The sequence below is a fragment of the Coffea arabica genome, chromosome 1e (genome assembly GCF_036785885.1).
Source record: "Coffea arabica cultivar ET-39 chromosome 1e, Coffea Arabica ET-39 HiFi, whole genome shotgun sequence".
Lineage (NCBI taxonomy): Eukaryota > Viridiplantae > Streptophyta > Magnoliopsida > Gentianales > Rubiaceae > Coffea > Coffea arabica.
Genome location: NC_092311.1, coordinates 50,437,838 through 50,460,751, shown reverse-complemented (window position 1 = coordinate 50,460,751; position 22,914 = coordinate 50,437,838). Strand labels below are relative to the sequence as shown.

At 35.3% G+C, this 22,914-nt stretch overlaps 2 protein-coding genes across 2 annotated transcripts; one reads left to right on the top strand and one right to left on the bottom strand.

The window, feature by feature from the left end:
- Positions 1–1,923: 1,923 nt before the first annotated feature.
- On the bottom strand, positions 1,924–5,704 carry LOC113712180 (uncharacterized). Its single transcript, XM_027235480.2, has 5 exons — positions 4,871–5,704; positions 4,229–4,710; positions 2,628–2,815; positions 2,333–2,399; positions 1,924–2,255 (listed from the first exon to the last, which is right to left on the bottom strand). The coding sequence occupies exons 1-5, from the start codon at positions 5,556–5,558 to the stop codon at positions 2,217–2,219; spliced, it is 1,464 nt and encodes a 487-aa protein (XP_027091281.1). The 5' UTR covers positions 5,559–5,704; the 3' UTR covers positions 1,924–2,216.
- Positions 5,705–8,645: 2,941 nt separating this feature from the next.
- Positions 8,646–21,642, top strand: LOC113712166 (nardilysin-like). Its single transcript, XM_027235459.2, has 19 exons — positions 8,646–9,115; positions 9,236–9,311; positions 9,956–10,002; positions 10,160–10,272; positions 10,847–10,920; positions 11,036–11,131; positions 11,220–11,339; positions 11,906–12,139; positions 12,793–12,941; positions 14,643–14,799; positions 15,682–15,834; positions 16,178–16,557; positions 16,673–16,822; positions 17,954–18,136; positions 19,102–19,305; positions 19,409–19,515; positions 19,800–19,953; positions 20,406–20,527; positions 21,154–21,642. The coding sequence occupies exons 1-19, from the start codon at positions 8,798–8,800 to the stop codon at positions 21,395–21,397; spliced, it is 3,081 nt and encodes a 1,026-aa protein (XP_027091260.2). The 5' UTR covers positions 8,646–8,797; the 3' UTR covers positions 21,398–21,642.
- Positions 21,643–22,914: the final 1,272 nt, after the last annotated feature.

The window sequence follows — 22,914 nt, the reverse complement described above, 5'->3', positions numbered from 1 at the left end:
TTGTGTCATGGATGAAATTGAAAGTGGAAAAGGAAATTTCTCAATATCTGACTAGTGAGCAGGGGATAAGCAGACGGAATCCTCTGTCCATTATATCTGTTTATTTTTCTTGTCTAATGTAAAATTAGAGTTTATTGCCAAAATAACTCTTCTTTTGAAACATATATCCAAAGTAACCTAATTTTAAAATTTATTACCTTTATAATTCTTTTTTTTTCCATATAGGTTGCATATGTGGTAGGATAAAGATAGAGGCATATTCTATCTCTCTTTCCCAACTAATATCTTCCCTGATTCTCTTTCTGAATCTTCCCACTTTTTTTTCCTTTATTATTTTGTGTCCTTTCGTTATTTTTCTTTGTCAAAAGTAATTGTTAAAAGCCAATATTTATATTAACAACATCTAAAACTTCATTATCATTCCTGATATTGTATTTGTAGATGAAAATATTCTCCTCGAATTGATAATTTCAAAGTAAATGAAGATTATTCTCTTATCTTTTCTATTGTGCAGTTTTTGGAACATTCCTATGGCCTTCAAAAAATTTTGAATACTAATTGTTTTAACAAATGATTTCTCACACCGTGTGTTTGATAAAATGTCTAAGAGGAAAACTACGTAACAACATAAATTCATACTCAATATAAGCATGTTCATTTGTAGTGCCTCTCTATCACATAATCAAATAATCTCGTATGCTTGAAGTATTTTTGCACATTTATTCAACATCAATTAATGGCTTGTGTTACTTTTGAGAAACTTTAGTATTATCTTAATTGCAATAGTTTGATTACTTTTTGTAAAAGTTCTTTTCAAGGAGTAGGAAGCATAACATAAACAAATATGATAGTCTTGAAGTTTTTGTAACTTTTTCTTGTTATTGCTTATAATGCTCATTGCAATTTTTGTATTTTACAAATTTATTTTTGAAAAAATATATGCAATAAGCTTGATACATTTTAAAAAATTGCAGAGAGCAATAATAGCAAGGTCAATAATGGTAAAATTTATTTTAAATAATTATAACGAAATTATCAAAGTTATGTAATTTTCTTGTGCCTCTATAATAAAACAGTTTAAATTTTTAGTTTTTATTGGAAACTATAAACTAGATTAAAGCTTTCCTTTCTTGTTATCCTACATGGCAACCAGGAGTATTAGGTGGCAACAATAACATCGATTTGGGAATACAATTTGAAAGTGAATCACATTGGGAATATTTTTTAAAAAGAGTGTTATTTTGACAAAAAAACTCTGTAAAATTACGTAGTTCCACTTCGAAAGTGAAAAAAGGGAATTTCTCAATATCTGTCTAACGAGCAGGGGATGAACAGACGGGATCCTCTGTCCATTATATCTATCCATTTTTTAGTGGAACTACGTAGTTTTGTGTTAGACAGAAAAAATGGATAGATATAATGGAAGTGGACAGGAAAAATAGACAGATATAATGGACAGAGGATTCCGGGGATGAGGGCGCTGGGTGTTTGAAGCCTTGTGTCGTGGGTGAAACTGAAAATGCTGAAAAGTGGGAAGAAGGGGTTGTGATACGATGGAGATAGAAAGTAGCAGCGATATAGTGGCGAATAATGAGATCGGACAGAGGAAGATACGTGGTTAGAGTAGCACAGAGTAAATTAATCCCAAGCAAAAATTCAGGCGCAAGTAAAAATGCCACATCGTAATTTTGAACTAAAGAACTAAGGGCGACACCATTTCCTATTAGACAGAGAGTTGGACAGGCAGGCAAGTAGGAAGTTAATAATCCCTCATCGGTCAGAAGCATGCGTTTAAAGAGAAGATATCAGCGCCCAGTTGTGTAGACGAGCAATAAGAAACATGTGGTTTGAGGCAAGAGTAGCAGAAAAGGCTAAAGGCGCTTAAATAACAAACAATCACACAAAAATCAAGGAAAAAAGATAGAGGTGAAAAACCTTATAGACATTACTTAGATGTTCATTTTAATATTGTTGGTTACATCATTATGCTATCCTAATCCTGACTACAAGACTATCCACTTGATTACGAGACAAAAGCATACAAAAATCCATTGCTCCTCCAAAATAGTACTACGCTGAGCTAGAAGCCAGTGAACTGGTTTGCCATGTCTCAAAACAGCAGATGGAGAAAACAGGGATATGAAAAGACAAAAGCTATACAAAGCACATATCTGTGGCTAAAACAAACAGCAAATCAGTTCCTTCAAAAGCTAGCATTAGCGTGTTAGGTTTCGCCACTTGTCCTTCAAATCAACCTAGAGACAATAATCAGTGGTAATTAATATACATTAAAAGCCAAGTGCCAAGAAGATTAATTTTGCAGAACATTTACCTCGGTTCTCTCGTCAAATACATCACGATATGCATTCAAAATAACTTTCCAGTTTCCTCTTCCATACCTGCAACAAGGTCAGTACAAATATATTGTTTTAGAACTTGAGCAAGTCTGACATAACCATGTGTCCTATATCACTCTAGCGCAAGTAGGATGTGATTGAACAAGATTGGAAGAAAAGCGCCGCCACTGAGTACCCAAATAACAAATCATGTTCACAGCAAAATGGTAAGCCATGTAAGACAATGGAAATCAACTGTAATGCTTTGTCTGAATGCAATAATTTACATACTTCTCTACACCAATCCTCAACGTCTCTTCTTCTGATGTACTCCATCTCTTAAATTTTCTCCTTTTCTTCATATTATTGATTTCATATTTCTTCAAAGGAGAAACTACCCTTCTCTTTGGGCTAGGTAACTGAACTCCATTTCCAGGATTTGGTGAATCTCCAGCCAATGCATCAACTGAATCGTCCCACTGAAAAACAATTTAGACTTTTTAACAAGAATAAAATTCCACATCCAAAGGAAAGTTCCATACCTGGAACCAATATTGTGTACATCCAAGATCAACAACATTTAGCAGAAAAATAGGGAAAGGAAAAAACAAGTTTTTGGAATATGCAGCATAATCAAGGTAAGTTACATAACTCTCAAAAAAAAAAGAAACCTGTCAAATTTCCTAGTTGGAGTCTTGGAGAACAGTATAAGTGAAAAGCAGTGATTAAGTCAACCAGGTATCTTACTAAATCCAATAGCTGACTGATCAGAAACTATGCTCATGTTATCATATACGCTCCTAGTTCAATCCATTGAGAAAGAACAAACGACGCCATAGCTCATAAATGATGAATCTATGCATTACAGATGTGAACAAGAACATGTTAAGCCCATACATATCTAATCTCACTGATTCTATCAGTCAAACTAGGTGATTGAGATAAAACAAGTAAAGGAAGAAAACATTTGGATTGGCAAAAGTAGACGGACAAGAACTAACATGGGAGAGAAGAAAACAACTATTACAATCCTTGATTAACTATCAGTCTATTACAGTGTTCAAGGAACCCAAGCCAATCTTTAATCGTCTCAAACAGAGCCTTTCATTGCTTCCCACAACTACCATTAGAAAAGATTGCAATGCCCATATTTTTCTCCAAAGGCAACATTCCCGAGCTCCATTGTTATTGAACATACAAGTGCAGCCCTTAGTATAGGAATAGGAGAATTAGCAGACTCCATCCATCCCGTAAAGTATGAAATAGATCTTGGTCTCACACTAAATCAAATAAAATAGTAATAAAAATTCACGGAACTAGGACAACAGAGAATTCTATACCGAGTGAATCATATAGCCAGCCACTGCAATCATATCAATGAATCAAATAGCAACAATGGTAAGGTGTTTCTAACCAGAAGCATAATCACAGATCATGCAGGCAAGTAGTACTTCTCGTATAAGGGAATTTTAAGTTTTATCAGTACATAAAGAAGATGCCAAGTTCAGTGGCATCCCAAATAACTAAGTTTTATAATGATCATTATAAAATTGATAGGCATGTAATGAATGCAGAATGCCAATCTTTCATCCCTTTAGATTATGTCTCATGAAGTTATTAAACCCCTAATTACTTTAGAAGAGTAAGAACCAAGCTCATACGTCATAACTATGACAAAATTGCACAAACCTCGAAACAAAGTCAAAATGTATAGCCAGAAAGATACAACTTGGAACCTAAAATATATCAGACCAGAACCCAAAAAAATCTAAACCACTAGATAACGAAATTTTGGAGTGTATCCTTTTTCAGAAGGCAAAAACTTGATAGCCATCTACTTCGCTAGATATAGGAGATCCAACAGTAATTCAGAATTGTAAATAACACATTACCTCAAAAGTACGAGCAGTGCTGCTTCGTGCCATTAAACTCTGTCTTGGTGCATCTTTCTGATGCTCAGAGCAATGATTACCCAGAGTCCCTTCATTAGCTTGAACAGCTCCAGAGCTCTCAGCAATGGAAGGGTTTGCTCCAACATGATTTTCTTCCACAGGCTGCTTACCTGCATCTTTTCTTTCAATGCTAGAAACCACGGTATCAGCAATGTTTAAAGCATCAGGAAGGGGATCCTTTACCACAGCTTTTAGGTCCAACGAACTTGACTTAAGAGCTTCCTGCACTTCATGCACTTCAGGAGTAGATGGCAGATCAAACGTTTTGCCAGAAATGTCAGCTCCAGAAGTGTCACCATCTATGATCTTAGCACCTCTAGACATCCCAGATGGAGCACCTCGGATTCGTTTAGAAGCAACATGCTTCCGCCCGGAAACAACATTTGCTCTCTGCACTTCTACATGAATTGAGAAACAACCACCTAAACATGCTAATAAAATCAATACAGTCCGAACCGAAGGGAAAAAATAAATCATGCATATTCAATGACAAATAAAGCTACAGCATTCATAAAAATCATCATCTTCTGAACTTTTTGCTAATCCCAGCTAAACATATGAACCAGATGCAACGAAACTCACCTCTATTAGCATCTCTAGGACCCGAACTTTGAATTGCCCCGCCATGGGTCCCTTTGAATCCGAGAATCCCCTTTAATTTATCATCAGCCCTCAATGCCTCAGCTACTAATTCCAGAAAAGAAGGCCCGATATCATCTTTTTCCTCTCGAACATAAAGCCTAACCGCCCCAACCGCATCAAGGCCTTTACTCTTCTGCAACACACTATCCCAAATACTCTCATCCCACACGGCAGCCTCGAGCTCATCTTTCCAACTCTTCAGTTCCTCCGAAATCAAACCCACCTTCTCCGCGTTCTCCATTTTACACACTCTCCCTCTCCAAATCCTCCTGACCGCATCGAAATACCTAAATTTACTATCAACGTCCTTATCATTCAGAAACTTTGCAGTACAAGCCACAGCCACCGAGCAATAGGCGGCCTTGATTAGGTCAGAATGTTGCTTAATCTTGTCCTGGAAGTCTAATTCCTCAATTTGCTCGAGGATATCAAGGATCTTCTCGGAGACCGAACCGGCAGATATTTCGGATTCGATTCGTCGTAAAAGGAGGGACTTTTTGAGACCTGAATTTTCGTTTGTGGGAGGAAGAATGCTAATCAGGGAGCTAACAATGCGGTCGTCTAGGGGTTGCCGTACGAGGAATTCGAGAATCCACCGGGCTATGTCGACGTCGATGTCAACATCCATCGAGAATGTATGAAATTGAAACCCTAAAATATATTGAACATTTGAAAGATAGAGAGAGAAGTTGATGTCACCAAGTTAGCAGGGCTGACTGGATTGGAACGTCTCCTTCAACCTCCGGCCCAAATGGGGTCGAAATAACCAAACGGTTCGCCAGGATAGTTGGTTCGCCTTCGAGCCACTGTTCGAAACGGATGAAGACACAACTACGGAAATGATTACTAAATTAAAACGGATAATTTCAGAAACCTCCCCTGAAAATTTCACTAGACACCCTTGAGGTTTGTACAATTACACAAACCTCCTCTAAGGTTAACATTTTAGTAACAAAATTAGTCCAAATTAAAAAAAGGAACGTTAAAAATAGTATTTTAAAGAGAGAAATTAAACTTTTATCCCATAATTACCCCTTATACATATATATAAGTTGTATTAGTAAAAAAATAAAAATTATTAAAAATTATAAACAATCAACGCATGCATTTCACTAATTAAAAGATTCACATTCAATACATTAGACAACACAAATAAGCAATAAAACTATACTAACAATCACATGATTCGGTAAAATGGACCAGTCATCGCTTTTAACATTACTTTGATTTTTGTGATTTTGGAAAAAAAAAAAATAAATTATATTTTCTCTTTTTTCTCATTTACTTCAACAAAATTACTTTACAACTATTACAGTTTTAAGAGTTTTAAAAAAAAATTTCTCATGAACAGTCTTCTTTTTCTCATGAACAATCTTCTTTTCTCCTATGTTTTTTTTTTTTACCCAAAACCCTTCTTATCACACTATGTACAATTGGTTTCTAATAATTTTCAAGTTATATCAATCACAAAATAGCGCCATTTAGTAAATCAATTGGCCTTATTTTATAATTGCAAGTCACTGTTCACTATTAAAGAAATTCTCAACACTTATTAATAGTTGATCGATGCTCTAATTATTCAATCGTTAGATATTAGTTTCCATAAGACATAATGTCTTAGGGTATATGAGTAATTTTTTATGTAAGTAATTAGGCTCACAATTTTACCAAGGGAGGTAAGTGTAATTTTATAAACCTTAGGGAAGATCAGTGAAATTGTCAAATTTTATCCCTAAATTTTATAAACCTCAATTTATCCCTAAATTAATTTGGGTATACTTGAAACTCCAATCTAGATTTTTTTCAAGTCCAAATTTGCAAATTTAGAATCGTTAAGTTTTCTATGCATTTATTATCTATTAATAACAAAAATGTTTCTTTATTTTTAGAGAAAATGTTATTTGCATTCTTGTGTAAATAACATTTGCCTAGTTTTTTTAAAAAAAATTTTTTATTTGTTTAATATTTTTTTTAGTGTAAGTAGATGTTTCAAACCTGTAACCTTCCACTTACACTCCATTATTTCATACTACTCATGACTCTCTTACATTTTTCTAGTTTTATCATGATACTTTATGCATCACTTATACTAATTTGAAAAAAAAGTAAAAGTTTGAATAACTCCATTCACCATTTATCATTTATACGATGATTACTTTGTGATTTGTAGAAATTTTCATCAACTCTCACTCAGACGAGTCAACACACAGTTCAACTTGACATAGCTTTTCGCTCTTCTTCTTTTTTTCTTTTTTTTTTTGTAAATTTGAGCTATGCTTCAAACTTAAAAAAAAAAATCCTTTGTAAAATAAAACGAAGCTCAAACATAAGATGATTCTCGTATTTGAAAATGTGTTTGTAAAAGGGAAAATGAAAAATTCAAGAATTACAATCCATGGTATAAATTTTGAAAAAATCATAAATGAGACATAAGTTACTGATCATAAATTTGTAAAAGAAATTTGTGTTGTAAGTAAAATTATCCATTATGAAGAATTAGTACTCGCGTGTACATGTTTAAGCATACATAAGTGCACTGTATATCAAATTAAATGTGTACATATGTAGCTACACTTACTTAAATATACGTTTTTATGTTTTGAAGTGCATTTTTTATTTAACAAAAGTTCACATTATTATGAGAATGCTTTGATCATTTAGAATTCATTTATAAATTATTTTTATTTAAGTAATCCATATTTCATTCACAAATTCTCCAAAAACTATGCATTCATCCCCTAGATCTCCCAATGGTTGAATACTAATACGTTTGCGGCGCATGCATTTATTGTTAGTCTTATTTTATCAGACCAACATATTGTCAAGTAAATTGGACTTTTAGAGAGAGATTGCACATAGTTTAGCTTAATTTGTGAAAACTTTCAATCTAGTCGGAAATTTTCTTGAAACTTTGTCAAGCAAATGGTACCAGAGAAAAACCAACAATCTCATTGATAAAATTATTTTATTTCTATAAAAAAAATACAACACCCACAAAAAGGTAAATGAGCAATGTCGTATGTGGTGAAATTGGCAGTTTTGGGAAAAGCTGGACTGAGTACTGTTTTCAGAACTAACACAGCACGTGTACCAAAATTGCAAAAGCCTGATTTTAGTTCATTCAGGTCAAAAATTAGATAAACTCATAAATACTAAGGCCCATTTGGATTGTAGTAACTTATTAAAACATACTTTTTAAATAAAAATTTTAATAAAAATACTTATTATGTATTTAAATAATTTTAAGTATATTATTTAGAAATATAATTCAATAAATATTTATTGTATTGGATAATATATAATTTAAAAATTTTTAAATATATTTATTTTTTAATTTAGTGGCTAGTATATGATAAAATGATTAAAATTAATGTTTTATTTTTTAAATTACAAAAGTCACTTTAAAAGTATCAAATTTGAGTTTTTGCAAAAAATATTTTTAATAGTAAAAGTTCTACTCGTAATTTTATCGAATGATATTCATCAAATACCTTAAAAATATTTTTAATATTCAAAAGTAATTTTTTATTAAAGGCACCGTAACTTCAAAGGGGGCATGAATGGAAACAGACATTAAACAAAAAACAAAAAAAAGAAAAAAAAGAGAGAGAGCCCTCATGGACATGGGAGTCCTTGTGTATATTTGCTCGCCGCCTCTAAGAGGCCGCCAATTGGTCACTTAAACATCTACAGTTGCGCAGTACCAGACCGGACTACGGCCGAGGTTGGACGGCAGTTTTTCAAGCTCAAGCTAATTACCTATTTACCATTACAAAGAAAGGGAGAGACAGCAACACGACATCGTATTCAGGCATCTGAAAGTCTCTTTCCTGTCGCTCTCTCTCCCAATTCGAAAAAAGTAAAAGAATGGCAATCGCCGGTTGTACTTTCTCATCGGACCACATCGTGATAAAGTCGCCGAACGATAGGCGATTATACAGATATATTCAACTCTCCAATGGCCTCTGTGCTCTTCTAGTTCACGATCCTGAGATTTACTCCGAGGGCGACGGAGCGCCGGATGGTGCCAAAGGCCGTCATATATCCGACGCCGACGAAGACGACGACGAAGCCGAAGACAGTGAAGACTACGAAGATGATGATGAAGTTGACGACGACGACGAAGACGAAGAAGAAGACGAGATTGTTCAAGATAAAGAAAAGAAAGGTGTTTCTCAGAAAAAAGTAAGCTTTATTTGGTTTCAGTGCTATGTTAACCAATTTATTTATAGGTTATTGTGATGTTCTCTGGTGAGATTGGTTATCGGTAGTCCATAATTATGATTTTTTTTTTGGGTAATTCAGGCAGCGGCTGCAATGTGTGTTGGTATGGGCAGTTTTGCGGATCCTTGTGAGGCGCAGGGTCTAGCACATTTCCTAGGTTTGTGTTAACTGTCAACAATTGGTCTAAGTTTAAATATTGCCATGCGTTATTCAGCTGGGTTAGCATTAAATGTGTCTAATAGCACAAACGTGGGTATCAAGATGACTCTCTTCTTTTTTCCCCCTATCTTTCTTTTTTTTTTTTTTTAGCTTGAGATCTAATGTTATTAACAATACTGGTTTCGAAGTCACACAAAAGGTTATTGTGTAAGATTAATCGTCAAAGCTTCTTAATCATGAACGGAGGTCACGTTAATTCAGGTAGCTCTTCTAATTTTTTTTTGGGGTTTATGTACCAACCATAAAATATGATATTTTTCCCAAGTAAGCTTTGCTGCTTGGTCCAAAGAGTGCTAATTTTTACTCTAGTATTCGTCTGATCCCACACAACAAACTGCATATGTTGGTGCCTGGTTATTTGATATCCAGCCTAGCTCTTAAAGAAGTAAAAAGGCTGTTAATGCTTGGGGATTCCCCAATCTTGTGTACTCGTTCTTGTTCATCAATACAACTTGGGCACTTAAGAAGAAGAAGAAGAAGAAGAGAGGGCCTTTTCTGGCATTCTCTTGTTGGTTCTGAGGGGAAGGTTTGGGTTCGGGCTGGAGTTCGTATACAATACTTATTTTTGTGAGTTTCTTGCAGAACACATGCTTTTCATGGGAAGTACTGATTTTCCAGATGAAAATGAGGTTTGTTCATTAATTTGAATTGGTCTTTTTCTTGGCATAAAGGGTTCTAGTTGCAATAGAGAGAGATCTAACCTCATGTTGTATGAGAGTTGAATTTTCATTTACTATGAATTAGGAAAATTCTTTGGCTTTGCAGCTTGACTTTTCTCTTTGTTAGTATGATAGTTATCTGTCAAAGCACGGGGGATCATCAAATGCATATACAGAAACAGAGCATACCTGCTACCATTTTGAAGTTAATAGAGAGTTTCTCAAGGGTGCCTTGAGAAGGTAAATGACGATTTCTTATACTCTATAGTCCATAGAGCAATATTTACTAGGCATAATCTACAAACTTTAGTTCCTAATTATGTGCTTCTACCAAGTTATGCTAAAAAAGCAAGCGTTTACACAACCTAAGCTCTGGAACTAAGAAAAATACTATTATTACAAGTGCATCAGTCTCTGGTGGAAATTAGAAAATTTACTGTTAGCTTCACAGGTGACTCACGAAAAGGAGGGAAAGATAATTTAGCTTTGTGTGTTTGTAGTTTGTAGGAAAAACTTCCCACTCCAGAATGTTTCTGCATCTTTTTGCAATATATGTCTTGCGAATCCAACTTTTGTAGGAAATGAGTGAGTTATAGAATATGTCAAAAATCACCAATCATTGCCCATTTTCAAGTTTTTTCCTTGTTAGAATAATGTAGAAGTAATTTCCATTTTCCTTTACTTCACTTTTCTTTTCATAGATGATTGTAGGTAACATAGTATCAACTTCTCCTTTAACTAAGTTTTAAATCGTGAAGGCAATATTCTTTTTATGGATTGGGAAGTTAACCAATTTTGTTGCTTTGTTTTTCAGATTCTCTCAGTTTTTCATTTCACCTTTAGTGAAAGCTGAAGCAATGGAGAGGGAGGTGCTAGCGGTTGATTCAGGTATTTTAATCTTATATAAATTTGTCAATTCATAAGCTCTTTTTCTCTTAATGAATTTCTTGCTGGCTTTTTGGCCTGAGGCTGAGTGTTATTGCATCATGTGATCTGGATGTAGAATTCAATCAGGTATTGCAAAGTGATTCCTGCCGCTTGCAACAACTACAATGCCATACATCTACTCCTGGTCATCCATTTAATCGATTTTTTTGGGGTAAGCTTTTGATCTTCTTACCCAAATTTTGTTGACCAAACTTTATGTGGACTTCTCTTCTTTATAACCTTTGTTTAATAATGTGAAGGGAATAAAAAGAGCCTGGTTGATGCAATGGAGAAAGGAATCAATTTGCGGGAACGGATTTTGAATTTATACAATGAAAATTATTATGCTGGAGCAATGAAACTAGTTGTAATAGGGGGAGGTAAGTTATCTGAGTTATATAATACATACTGTGTTGAATGAGGTTTTAATTTTGCATATTAAGCCTATTTTAATGTGATGTTTTGTTAAATAATGTGAATGCACTAGTGAACTTTCGTCATGACTCTAGTTTTTATAGAATAAATGTTATGAATAACTACTCAGTTGCAAAAATTAGTGCGGTAGGGTTTGAGACTTTTGCGATGGACTTTTAGTTTTGTCAAAAGAAAAGAAAAATGTTTTCTGTTTTGATGCCTTGAACTGCAGCTATTGATCTGGCACTTAGATGAACATTGCCTGCTATTTATTTATTTACAGTATTTTTGTTGTTTTCTTTTTCCTTCATTTTTAAAACTGTTTCACTCGATCCAGTTTTTGGTGAGTTTGAGTGTCTTCACAGCTCATTTTTGTACTACTTTATAGTCTACTACAATTTCTTGTTAATACTCAACTGCTTTATTTTTTTCAGCAATGAGTACTTTAGACTTGTATGTGATACGTAGGGTTATAAGGGTAGAAATTGAATTCTTCAAATAATATTTTCTGATATTATTTTCTTTGCTGCAGAGAGTCTTGATGTACTTGAAAGTTGGGTGATTGAATTATTTAGCAGTATCAAGAAAGGTATTCATACAAAGGAAGTGTCCGTGCCAGAACTTCCTATCTGGAAAGCTGGTAAACTTTACTGGTTAGAAGCTGTTAAAGATGTTCATATCCTTGATTTGTCATGGACATTGCCTTCTCTCAGACATGAGTATTTGAAGAAAGCTGAAGATTACCTGGCTCATCTCCTTGGGCATGGTGAGGAGTCTGCACATAAGCTAATGATCTTCTCAATTAGAAACAATGAGATGCTGAGTCATTGTCCATTCCGCCTTTCTCCATTTTTTTTGTTAGGAAAATTAAGTATACATCTTATGCTCTTCATCTGTGACCCACCTACTCTTTTTGTTCGAGAATATACGGTTGTGTGCCTTTTCAATTAGAGAGGGAAACACTTGCTAGATGTACTGACGTAGGAAAATTTGTAGATAACTATTCTGTATGCAATTAACTTCGTCTTCATAATTTCATTCTTTTTCTAGTCTGCCATTGAATTTGATCTCCAGACAAGTGTTTGACACCAAGCATTGAGGGGAGATAATTATGGCTTCTTGGCCTAATGATTGAAGCTAATCAAGAGGCTATCATTTGTTCCCTCCTGCTTTGTTTAACCTCTTACGAAGTATCATATATCACATTGTAAATTTGGTTTCTGGATTGAAGTGATTATGTACTGCATGCCTATTGGTGGAACAGATAGACCTGTGTATTTTACTAGAAAGTTACTTACTTTTAGAGTTCATCAAACATATCTTCGAAGTTTCCAAAGTGTTGCTTGTCTTAGATGCCATGTTTACGTGTATATTTGCTTTACCTCACATCACTTTTAACTGGTTGCTTGTGACGCTCAGAGGGCAGGGGTAGTTTGCTATTTTCTCTAAAAGCTAAAGGCTGGGCAACATCTATTTCTGCTGGTGTTGGGGATGAAGGAATGCAGCGTAACACAATGGTCTACATTTTTGGCATGTCCATACACCTCACTGACTCTGGCTTGGAAAAGGTAGGTTCTCCCCCTTTTTGATATTTCTTGTGGAAAGATGTGGCTTGCTCCATATAAAATCTTTTTTTTTTTTAAATTCTTAATGCAAGTTTCAGTTGATTGTCTCTCCTTGACCTTGTTAGGTGGGTTGCTTAAGAAAATGCTCAATGATTTTTTTTAACTGGACAGAGGTCCATGTAATTATATTGGACTATAGAAATTTATGTTACCTGTTACCAGGGAATGCCCTATCATGCTCATGCAGATTTTTTTAGTTGCAATTCTAGAACTTGTTGATGGCAGCTGGTGATTTTGGTTTGTGTTATTTGTTACAACTAATGCATGGTCTCTGATTAGGCATTTTATTGCAAACAAAGCACAGCATTTGTATACAAAAGTGGAGTCCAAGCTGCCTTAGAAAGTCCATCCAAGTTGTTTATACAATTATTGCATGGATTCTTTTCTTTAGAAATTATAAAAATGAAGTGGTATTTTGTCCTTTACTATTGTATTTTGATGCAATCGAGGAACTCCTCCAATTTTCCCAAACATTGTCTGAAAATTGTAAAGGAGCTAGATACATGTTATTTTAGCTATTTTACAATTGGTGCATGCATGGGTTTCCTTGGTTTCTCTTCACTATTTCGTTATGCTTTTCCCTTCTAAATCATTTGTAGTTTTATTTCATTTGAAAAATTTTATGAGTGTGCAAATTTGCAGGAAACAAACCCATCCATGTATTTTTATACAGGAAGGGTAGGGGTTTGAATCTAAAAAATGTCTAAGAGCATCAGAGTTTTATTGCTTCTCTAAGATCGGTTTTGATTATGTCAAAATGCACTCTGTTGGGTTCCTCCCACTTGGCTGACAGCAAAAACTGGGGTTTAGTATTCCAAGATTTGTTAATTCCCTTGGGACCTTCCTGATAGCCTTCAACTAAGCAAAAAGACATATATAGCATCATCTCTATGTACCACTTCAGTTGAAAGGGGCTTGCAAAAGTTTGTCAGCCATCTTATGATGTAAAAACAGACAGTCTATTTGGCAAGATCATCCTAACTTTTGTTCTTGTAGCACCAATTTGGATGTATGCTCTTCTTAAATTATCTATAGTCAGTATTGAATCACATACAGCTGTCTACACAAAATTGTCATCTTCTTGGGGTCCCTGTGGGCTACACTGCTGTACGGGGGAATTCTCCTTCTATTAGCCTTTGTGTCAAGGTTTTTAGCAAAAAACTATTGGTGTATATAAATCTCTGTATTTCCCTCATCCTTTGCCTTCTACATCTTTGTTTGATAATCACCGCTTCGCAATCCTGAATGTCTAGTCTGAAATGAACCAAGGAAGCTCTGTTGCTTGTATTTCTAAGAATTCTGATGTCAGAGCATGCCGATTCCCTGTAATAATTAAGAGATGGTAAACTTTCTGAGCAAGCTGATTTTCTGCCCCAGATATACCAAAATGAAATCTCTTGCCTTTACCAACCACAAAACTGATGATCTGGAGACATTCTGCTAAACATCTTACATCTTTCCCTGCTGAAAATCTGCTGCCAAGTTGCTAGCTTTGCATGCTGAAATACTGTTGTCAATTTGGCTCTCTTAAGAGAGCAAAGCTGGTTTTTATTTCATTCTATGCCATGGACCACAAGTTTGAGGTGCATACTAATTGTTTTGTGAAGTATTCATGATATTAAGTTTTTGATGCTGATGGTACAGATCTTTGAGGTTATTGGCTTTATTTATCAATATATCAAGTTATTGCGTCAAGTTTCGCCCCAAGAATGGATTTTTAGGGAACTCCAAGATATTGGAAGTATGGATTTCCAATTTGCCGAGGAGCAACCTCAGGATGAGTATGCTGCAGAGCTTGCAGGTCAACTTTTTGGTTTTAATGTTCTTTTTAGTTTTAGTTTTATAGACGTACTTGGTTTACCACTTAGTCTACTGTCTCTTTTGTAATGATGGATGTCAAAGTTAGATTTGCTTTTGGATCTTCCGGCATTACTTGGTTCACATCTATTGAGCTTTTATTCCTGGGCTTTTACTAAACTAACATGCATGAAAGTAACATCCTGATATTACTATGTCTTACCGAAAATATGTCAATGGTAAAATTAGCTGACAAGCCCAATAGTTTCTTTAACTTTTTAGTCATTAGTTGACTGTTCAGAAGCTCATTGGAATTTGATGTTATGGTTAGATGTTAAAAGTTAAATCTTGATCAGATGATTGTTAGAACTTAGGAAAAGCTATTAAGAATCTCTCCGAAAAGCTATTAAGAATCTATCCGAAAAGCTATTAAGAATCTCTCCTTCTGATATATTTCTAATTCACAAAGATATCCTCTTAGCCTATATTACCCAAATCTTGGATGGAAAAGCTACAAGTAGAATCTGTAGATTTTTGAATGAATAGAATTGTTTGCAGACTGTTCCCTTGCGTACCAGGCCAGTGGTGACTGCCCATTCTATAGCTTAACCATTTATTGACCTAGATGGACTTGCTCTCCCAAAAAGTTAGACCTTTTTAGCCACTCAAAGGTCTACTAAATGAGAGATGGACAGAAGTTTAACTTTTATCTGTATGAATATAGAGAATTACTTTACATCACGGAAAATGCGTTTCCTGTTCACCCTACTATCTGCCAATTTGTTTTGTGTGTACTGTTCAACAGTGCAAATGTAACTTTTCTGCATCTCTTTATTTGCAAAAGCTATATATTACCTGTCTCATGTTTGAAAATTTGTTGCTGCAGAGAATCTGCTTGTTTATCCTCCAGATCATGTTATTTATGGTGACTATGCTTACAAACTATGGGATGAGGAGATGATAAAGCATGTGTTGGATTTCTTCAGGCCTGAAAATATGAGAGTTGATATAGTGACTAAGTCATTTAACAAATCACATGGTGAGTTTTTCTTTCATGTTTCAAATAGAGTGCTATGGAAAAATTTGTTTCATGCTTCAAATATTTTTCATTTGCAAAACTTGATTCTTTGATGATGTAAAGGATTGTCAAAATGTGAGGCTAGTTATGAACGAGGGGAAGGGGAACTTGTCAGGATAGCTCCGGAAAATTGTTGCTTCATAGGGAAAGAAGTTTATTCATAGTGTACAAGAATTCATTAAAAAAAAAAAGATAAATCCTTCTGAAGAAAAAAGCAGTTTGAAATGGCCATCTTCTATCAAAAGGAAGATATTAGAAAAAGGATGCTTCAGTTCTGGATTAAATGTCTCTCCTCTGATGACAGATGTCCAAAATGAGCCATGGTTCGGTTCAAAGTATGCTGAGGAAGATATTCCATCTTCTTTGATGGAATTATGGCTGGACCCTCCAGAAATTGACATGGCTTTGCATCTTCCTGTGAAGAATGAGTTTATTCCAGTTGATTTTTCCATTCGAGCAGAGAGTGCATCTGGTAAGCTTGCAGGTGTGTCTACCCCAAAATGTATTCTGGATGAGCCACTGATCAAGTTTTGGTACAAGCTTGATAAGACTTTTAAGCTTCCTCGTGCAAATACGTATTTCCGCGTCACATTAAATGGGGGTTGCGATAATCTGAAGAATGCTCTGTTGACTGAATTATTTGTGCTTCTTCTAAAAGATGAGCTGAATGAGATTGTGTATCAGGTTGTTTTCTTAATTTTTAGTTGCAAAAAGATTTGTTTTTGGATTTTTTCAAACTTTTGAGCATGATAAGTGTATTGGGTAGTGTAATTGGTAGTTTTTGATGTTTTTAATGCAGGCAAGTGTTGCAAAATTAGAAACTTCTGTGTCGTTGTATGGGGACAAACTGGAGCTAAAGGTCTATGGTTTCAATGATAAGCTTCCAGTTCTTTTGTTCAAGGTTTTGACAATGACGAAATCATTTTCACCAAAGGATGATCGTTTTATGGTACGTCTTAAGGAGATAATGTGGGCTTCATTTCTTCAACTAATTGTTTATCTTGATACTTTATAGGATCATGTACGGGGGAGCAAACACATATATTTTGAGTAGGATTCTTTGATATCAGAGAATGAGATATTGAGTCATCATTGACTTTGCCCTTATTGGGAACATTTATCAGAGAGAACAATCTCTGTGGGTGCTGGGTAGTGTAAAAAAAAGGCAAAAAAAGTAAACTGGTGTCATTTTTTATGTAGAGACCGTAGATGATATATGGAAAATTATATCTATACATCCATGCAAAAGAATGTAATTAGCAAATGGCCTTCTCCACTGTCTTATTGATTTATTCTTCGTTGCATAAAAAAAATCCTGAAATTCTTTGCTTCATTTAAATCAAAGGTGAATTTAGACAATGAACTTTCTGACTTCGTGTCAAAAAGCCTACAACAGACTGATCCATTATCTCATACTAACAACAATAACAGCTTGCATGAAAAAATCTTCATTACATTTATTCTTCTAAACAATCCCAGGTCAGAGAAAGGTTATATCCATGGTCATACCCTTCTTACTTTTCTGCGTCAACCAACCAGTCACTGATGGGTTTCCTCACATACGTACTATATTATGTGCTACTGTGTATGCAAACAGAAAATTATATATCTCTATGTATGGGTCTTTCTTTTTCTTTTTTTTTTTTGTGTTATTACATTGCATTATGCTTGTTATAGTGCAAAAACTATGGATTCTTGGATATCGTAACTATTTGGTGCAAGTTCTAGCAGGATTTTTTTTCCCAAGAAAGTGCTGCTTTTCTGTTCTTCACTAGCTCTTCTTTTGGTCTTTTCTGAGGAAGAAAATCTGGTAAAAATAGTGGGACCTTTTTTGAATTACAAAGAGGTACAGAACCACTTGAGAGAGTCAGAAAGAAGTAAGAGTGGCACCTGATACCGGAACTCTTGAACTGATTATAGCATAAACCTTATCTTTCATCATTTTATTGGAATTTTGTAGCTTATGCTCTGCTTATCGGGCATTTTCTTGTTGGTTTGGACCTCAAATTTATTGTGGCATTTTGGACAGCGTACTTTGTTGTATAACCTTTCCTGAATTGTGCTTTGGACTGTGCTGCAGGTTATTAAAGAAGATATTGAGAGGACTTTAAAGAACACAAACATGAAGCCTCTGAGCCATTCATCTTACTTAAGATTGCAAGCATTGTGTCAGAGTTTTTGGGATGTAGAACAAAAGTTGAGCTTGTTGAATGATTTGTCCCTTTCTGACTTAAGGGCTTTCATTCCAGATCTTCTTTCCCAGGTCTGGTATTTAAATATGAAAATTCTTCGTTTCCATGAAGTATTTCAATGACTTCGGACATTCCATAGCTATATGATCTTTGATTTCCTTTATACCATAATTGTTTTGGTAAGATTTGTTGCTTTTAACGGACTGGAAAATGCTTTCCCATGTTGAATGTGTTAGTGAAACTTTGAAATATGTGAAATGAATGAAGTTTGTTCAGCCAAAGTTCATACCCTTTCTTATTTTAAAAATGAAGGTATGCAGCATAGTGGATGTAAATGAGATATCGTTGTTCAGCCTTTGCTTCCAGCCCTAAAAAAACCTGGCTTCCGTTAGTTGTTAACAGAAATTCTTGGATTGATACAGCCTTTGGGTTTTAATGGTGCTGATATTCTTTAGTCAGTTAAAAAAGTTGATGATGTCCCTCTGTAGGAAAATAAACTACTAAACTACATCTATAGCTTGGAGTATAATGCGTCTATTACCTTCAAATGGGTATGTCTTAGTACTATAATCCCTGTGTAGTAAGGATATTAAGAGTCTGGCATTGCATCTCCTACATTTGAGAACAAGATAAGCTTTGAGGTTGATGGGACAGACAATGCAGTCCACTTCTCAACCATAGGAGAGTCAAATATCAATTCTTGACTTCACCAGTTGAACGGAGAAGATTTTGGTCCAGAAAACTTTCTGGTTATGGGCGATCTGCTCTTTCAAGTATGAAGCCCTCTTTGTTGTTCTACCGGACTTCTGGCATCAAAGGAGGTGTATATTCTGATTTGCATCTTGTTATTCCCAACTCTTATGGGAGTTAGGGAGTACATCATTACTGGTGCCGTAGAAAGTGAACAAGGATATGTTATGACCCATTATACTGGATGTTTTGTGGTTTGCATTATATCATCGCTAGGCAGCAGCTCTTTTGAAGTTTAGCATTGCTTTTCTAGGCTTTGTATTGATTGCCACCTGTCTTCTTGCAGCTCTATATTGAGGGCCTTTGCCATGGCAATTTATTGGAAGAAGAAGCAGTTGTAATATCTAACATTTTCAAAAGTAACTTCTCTGTACCAGCACTCCCTGTTGAGATGAGGCACAAGGAGTGTGTAATGTGTCTCCCTTCTGGTGCTGATCTGGTTAGAGACATCAGAGTGAAAAATAAACTGGAAAAGAACTCTGTGGTTGAGGTAATAACATAATGGACCTATTTGTGGGTAATTTTCTATTGGATCCAATGCATTGAAATTCGTATATTTTATTGTTGTGTGGTGGTTTTGCTTTTGCTTTCAGCTATATTACCAGATTGAACCGGAACTGGAGTCTGGGTTGACCAAACTGAAAGCACTAGTAGATCTGTTTGATGAAATTGTGGAAGAACCACTTTTCAATCAGCTCAGGTATATGAAATTTATACCTTGGTGGTAGTTTTGGAGCTTTTAGGTTCCGTTTGACATGAATATAAATGAGAAGCCGTGGTAGGGCAATGTTCTTTTAGTCATTATCTCCCTTCCTGCACAATCCAACCCCCCGCCCCCCACCCCCAATTCCCAAAAAACCAAAAAAAAAAAAAGAAAACAAAAAGAAAACGTTTGCATATTTCTCTTTGTTTGTGAAAGGAATTTCTTCCATAGGTTAATTGTCTGTTACTCTTAATTTACTTCTCCAATTGTGTTCAACTTAGGACAAAGGAGCAGCTTGGTTATGTCGTCGACTGTAGCCCACGTGTGACATACCGCATAATGGGGTTTTGTTTTCGTGTTCAATCTTCTGAGTATAATCCTGTGTACTTGCAAGGGAGGATCGATAACTTCATAAATGGCATAGAAGAGATGTTGGTAAGATTTAATTTTTTCATGCTCGAGTGATTTGTGTTGGTGACCCCTTCTGGGGAATGGTTCTTTATCTGGCATGCATTTGACATATGAAACTACTTAGGCTGTAATGGATAGAATTAATCACCTTTGATGATTTGTATACATCTTGTGAGTAATTTGGTGGGATTTTTTCCATCATAAAATTTAAGAGGTAAGATGAGGATAGCGAGAAAAAGAAGGGATAAATATGAAGTGTTAGATTATAGAATGGTCAGATTCTTGTCCTCACTGCCTATGTTTTTCTTGATTAGGACATTATCTTAACTGATGATTTCAATATTGTTGATATATTCTTTCTTCTGTGCTCAGTTTGGCATGATTTGTAAGAGGTCTAAGTTTTTCTTTTAATACTGCATTTGGTTGTTGGTTTTTGACACAAGCATTTGTATGTTGGAAATTCTTTTGCATTTCAGGAGGGACTTGACAATGAATCTTTTGAAAATTACAAGAGTGGTCTGATGGGAAAGCTTTTGGAGAAAGATCCATCTCTTTTGTATGAAACAAATCGTTTTTGGGGTCAAATAGTTGATAAAAGGTATGCTAGCTTCATACATGTCTCCTGGAGCTGTAAAGAATCTTTTCTTTTTTTTAGGGACAGTGATTTAATTGGTTTCGTAAGAAACTTTGCATGTACAATTACACATTTTGGATTCCATTTAATTACCTAGATGCATGTAAAACGGCCTCTTTCTCTTTAGGCAAATGCACAAATACATTTTTATGCATTGTCATCTTTAGTTAATAGTCTATCCATTTTTTCTTTTTCCCTCTCTTTTATCTTTTTACAATAGGGGATTAAGGGTGGGGTAAAATGGGTGATCTTGTTGTGGTCTTTGTGTTATTTTGGCCTGGCATTTTTGCCGGGGGTACAATGTCAGTTGTGTTTCCTGTAGGTCTTGAAGTACAGAATGTTCTTTTTGAAACGTACAGAAATAAGGCGTTGTTACCTTTCTAAAAATTTCTGATGGTCACATGTAGAGACGTCATAGAAACCACCTCGTCACGAGTAAAAGGTTGTTTATATTTGTACCATTGGGAGGCCAATATCACCAAAAGGCATTAAGATTACTTAAGGGAGCCAAATAGCAGTTAAGAATACAGTAGCCGAAGATGCTATTCTGAGTCGCATTGAGTTTAACAGCAAGGACTATTGATCCACAGGTATATGTTTGACTTATCCGAGAAGGAAGCAATGGAACTTGGAAGCATTCAGAAGGGTGATGTTATTGAGTGGTACCGTACTTACTTAAGGCACCCTTCTCCGAAGTGTCGGAGGCTTGCAGTTCGGGTTTGGGGCTGCTACACTGATTGGAATGAAGTCAATGCACAACTATCAGCTGCGCAGCTCATTGAAGACCCGGCAACTTTCAAGAAGTTATCTGCTTACTATCCAAGCATGTGCTGAACTTCTTGTTTTGCCTGGAACTTAAGAAAAGAGGCAAGCAAATGGACCTCTTACTGTGTTTAGAGTAGGCCAGAGCTGTTTCCTTTGATTCTTTTTGTTTTAGTTTTGAACACAAATATTTAGTTCTATTTAGTTAATATCCACAATGGATACTAATTTATCATTTTGTACTTTTTCAAAAGTAAACTGTTCACGGTTGAAATACCAGTTACAATAAACCCATTAGTCTCTCTTTTTGTGTGCCAGATTATTCTAATTTTCTTCCTATTTGACTCCAAAGTGCCAAAACATTTGTTGTTAAATTGTATTTTGGAGCTTTACTAATGATCTAATGTAGCACTAAATAATTAGTCGGTTGTACTATTGTTGTCTCTTTTTGATTTTTTTTTTTCGCTGCATATGAAAGTAAGAGGCAAATCGGGCAAAAATGATTTCGGACTTGCCTTGCAGGTGCGTGTTGTACCTCCTACATAAACTTGAGTATCATCTACTACATGGTAATAACACATTGTAGTAGTTGATAATGTCTCTTGTATTATTGTGTTATCAATAGTGATTTAATCTGTTTCATTTTTGTTGGTATATTAAACTGCAGCAGATGCATAATGTTGTGGTGTCTTAGGCCATCATTTTGACTGCTGCAATGGTCGTAGGTTAAAGTCAAATTTTGCTTTTTTCACAGCATGAAAAATTGAAACTCTGACAATCTTGAGAAGGTGCTGCCCGCTAAATAGTATCATGCTATGATGAATATCAAAAGAACACCAACCATTTCAGCCACAATGTACTCCTTGATGTTTCTCTCACTCTTCTTCTTTTTTTTTTTTTTTGTTAAACAACTAACTATATATTTCTAATGGCAATGTCTGCTGATTCCCAAATTCAGACGCTAGTGAGACGATTCCTGTTGATCGAGGCTCTCTGTGTTTTCGTTTCTTCTGTCAAAACTACAAAACAAGAAAAATGTGGATGCATAAACAAACATCGGTTATGAAACTCTGCTTCATTTGATGCCAAACTTTTTGGTTTGCTCATGTGCTTGTCTCGTGCTTAATAAAGAGTTATGTACTGTAGCCTTTTATTGCTTTCTTTGGATCTGAATTCATAACTGGACTGATGAGGTTGAAGATTTGTGTGCTATGAAATGGTGGTGCTTGGTGTTTAGCATGCTTCACGTGATTTGATACTTTAGTTTGGCCCAGAGCAGGCACTTCCAGAAGAGATTTTAATCTCGAAGCAGTGGCATTGGTGGACAGAATAACTTTCCAGTCTCATAGATAGATGGGGAAGTTAGTTCACTTTGTTTTATTAATATAGCACTGGATAAGGAGGTCCTCATTATTTTTTGTTATGGATATAGATCGTGAATTGCATTATCTTGGACAAGCGTATGCTTGGATCGGAATTCACAAGATTGTTTACCATGTGACATTTATGATGCAAGAAGAGAGCCAGGAAACCACTCGAAAGTGATGTGTCCAAAATGGCTGAAATGAATATGGATCTGCTTGCGGACT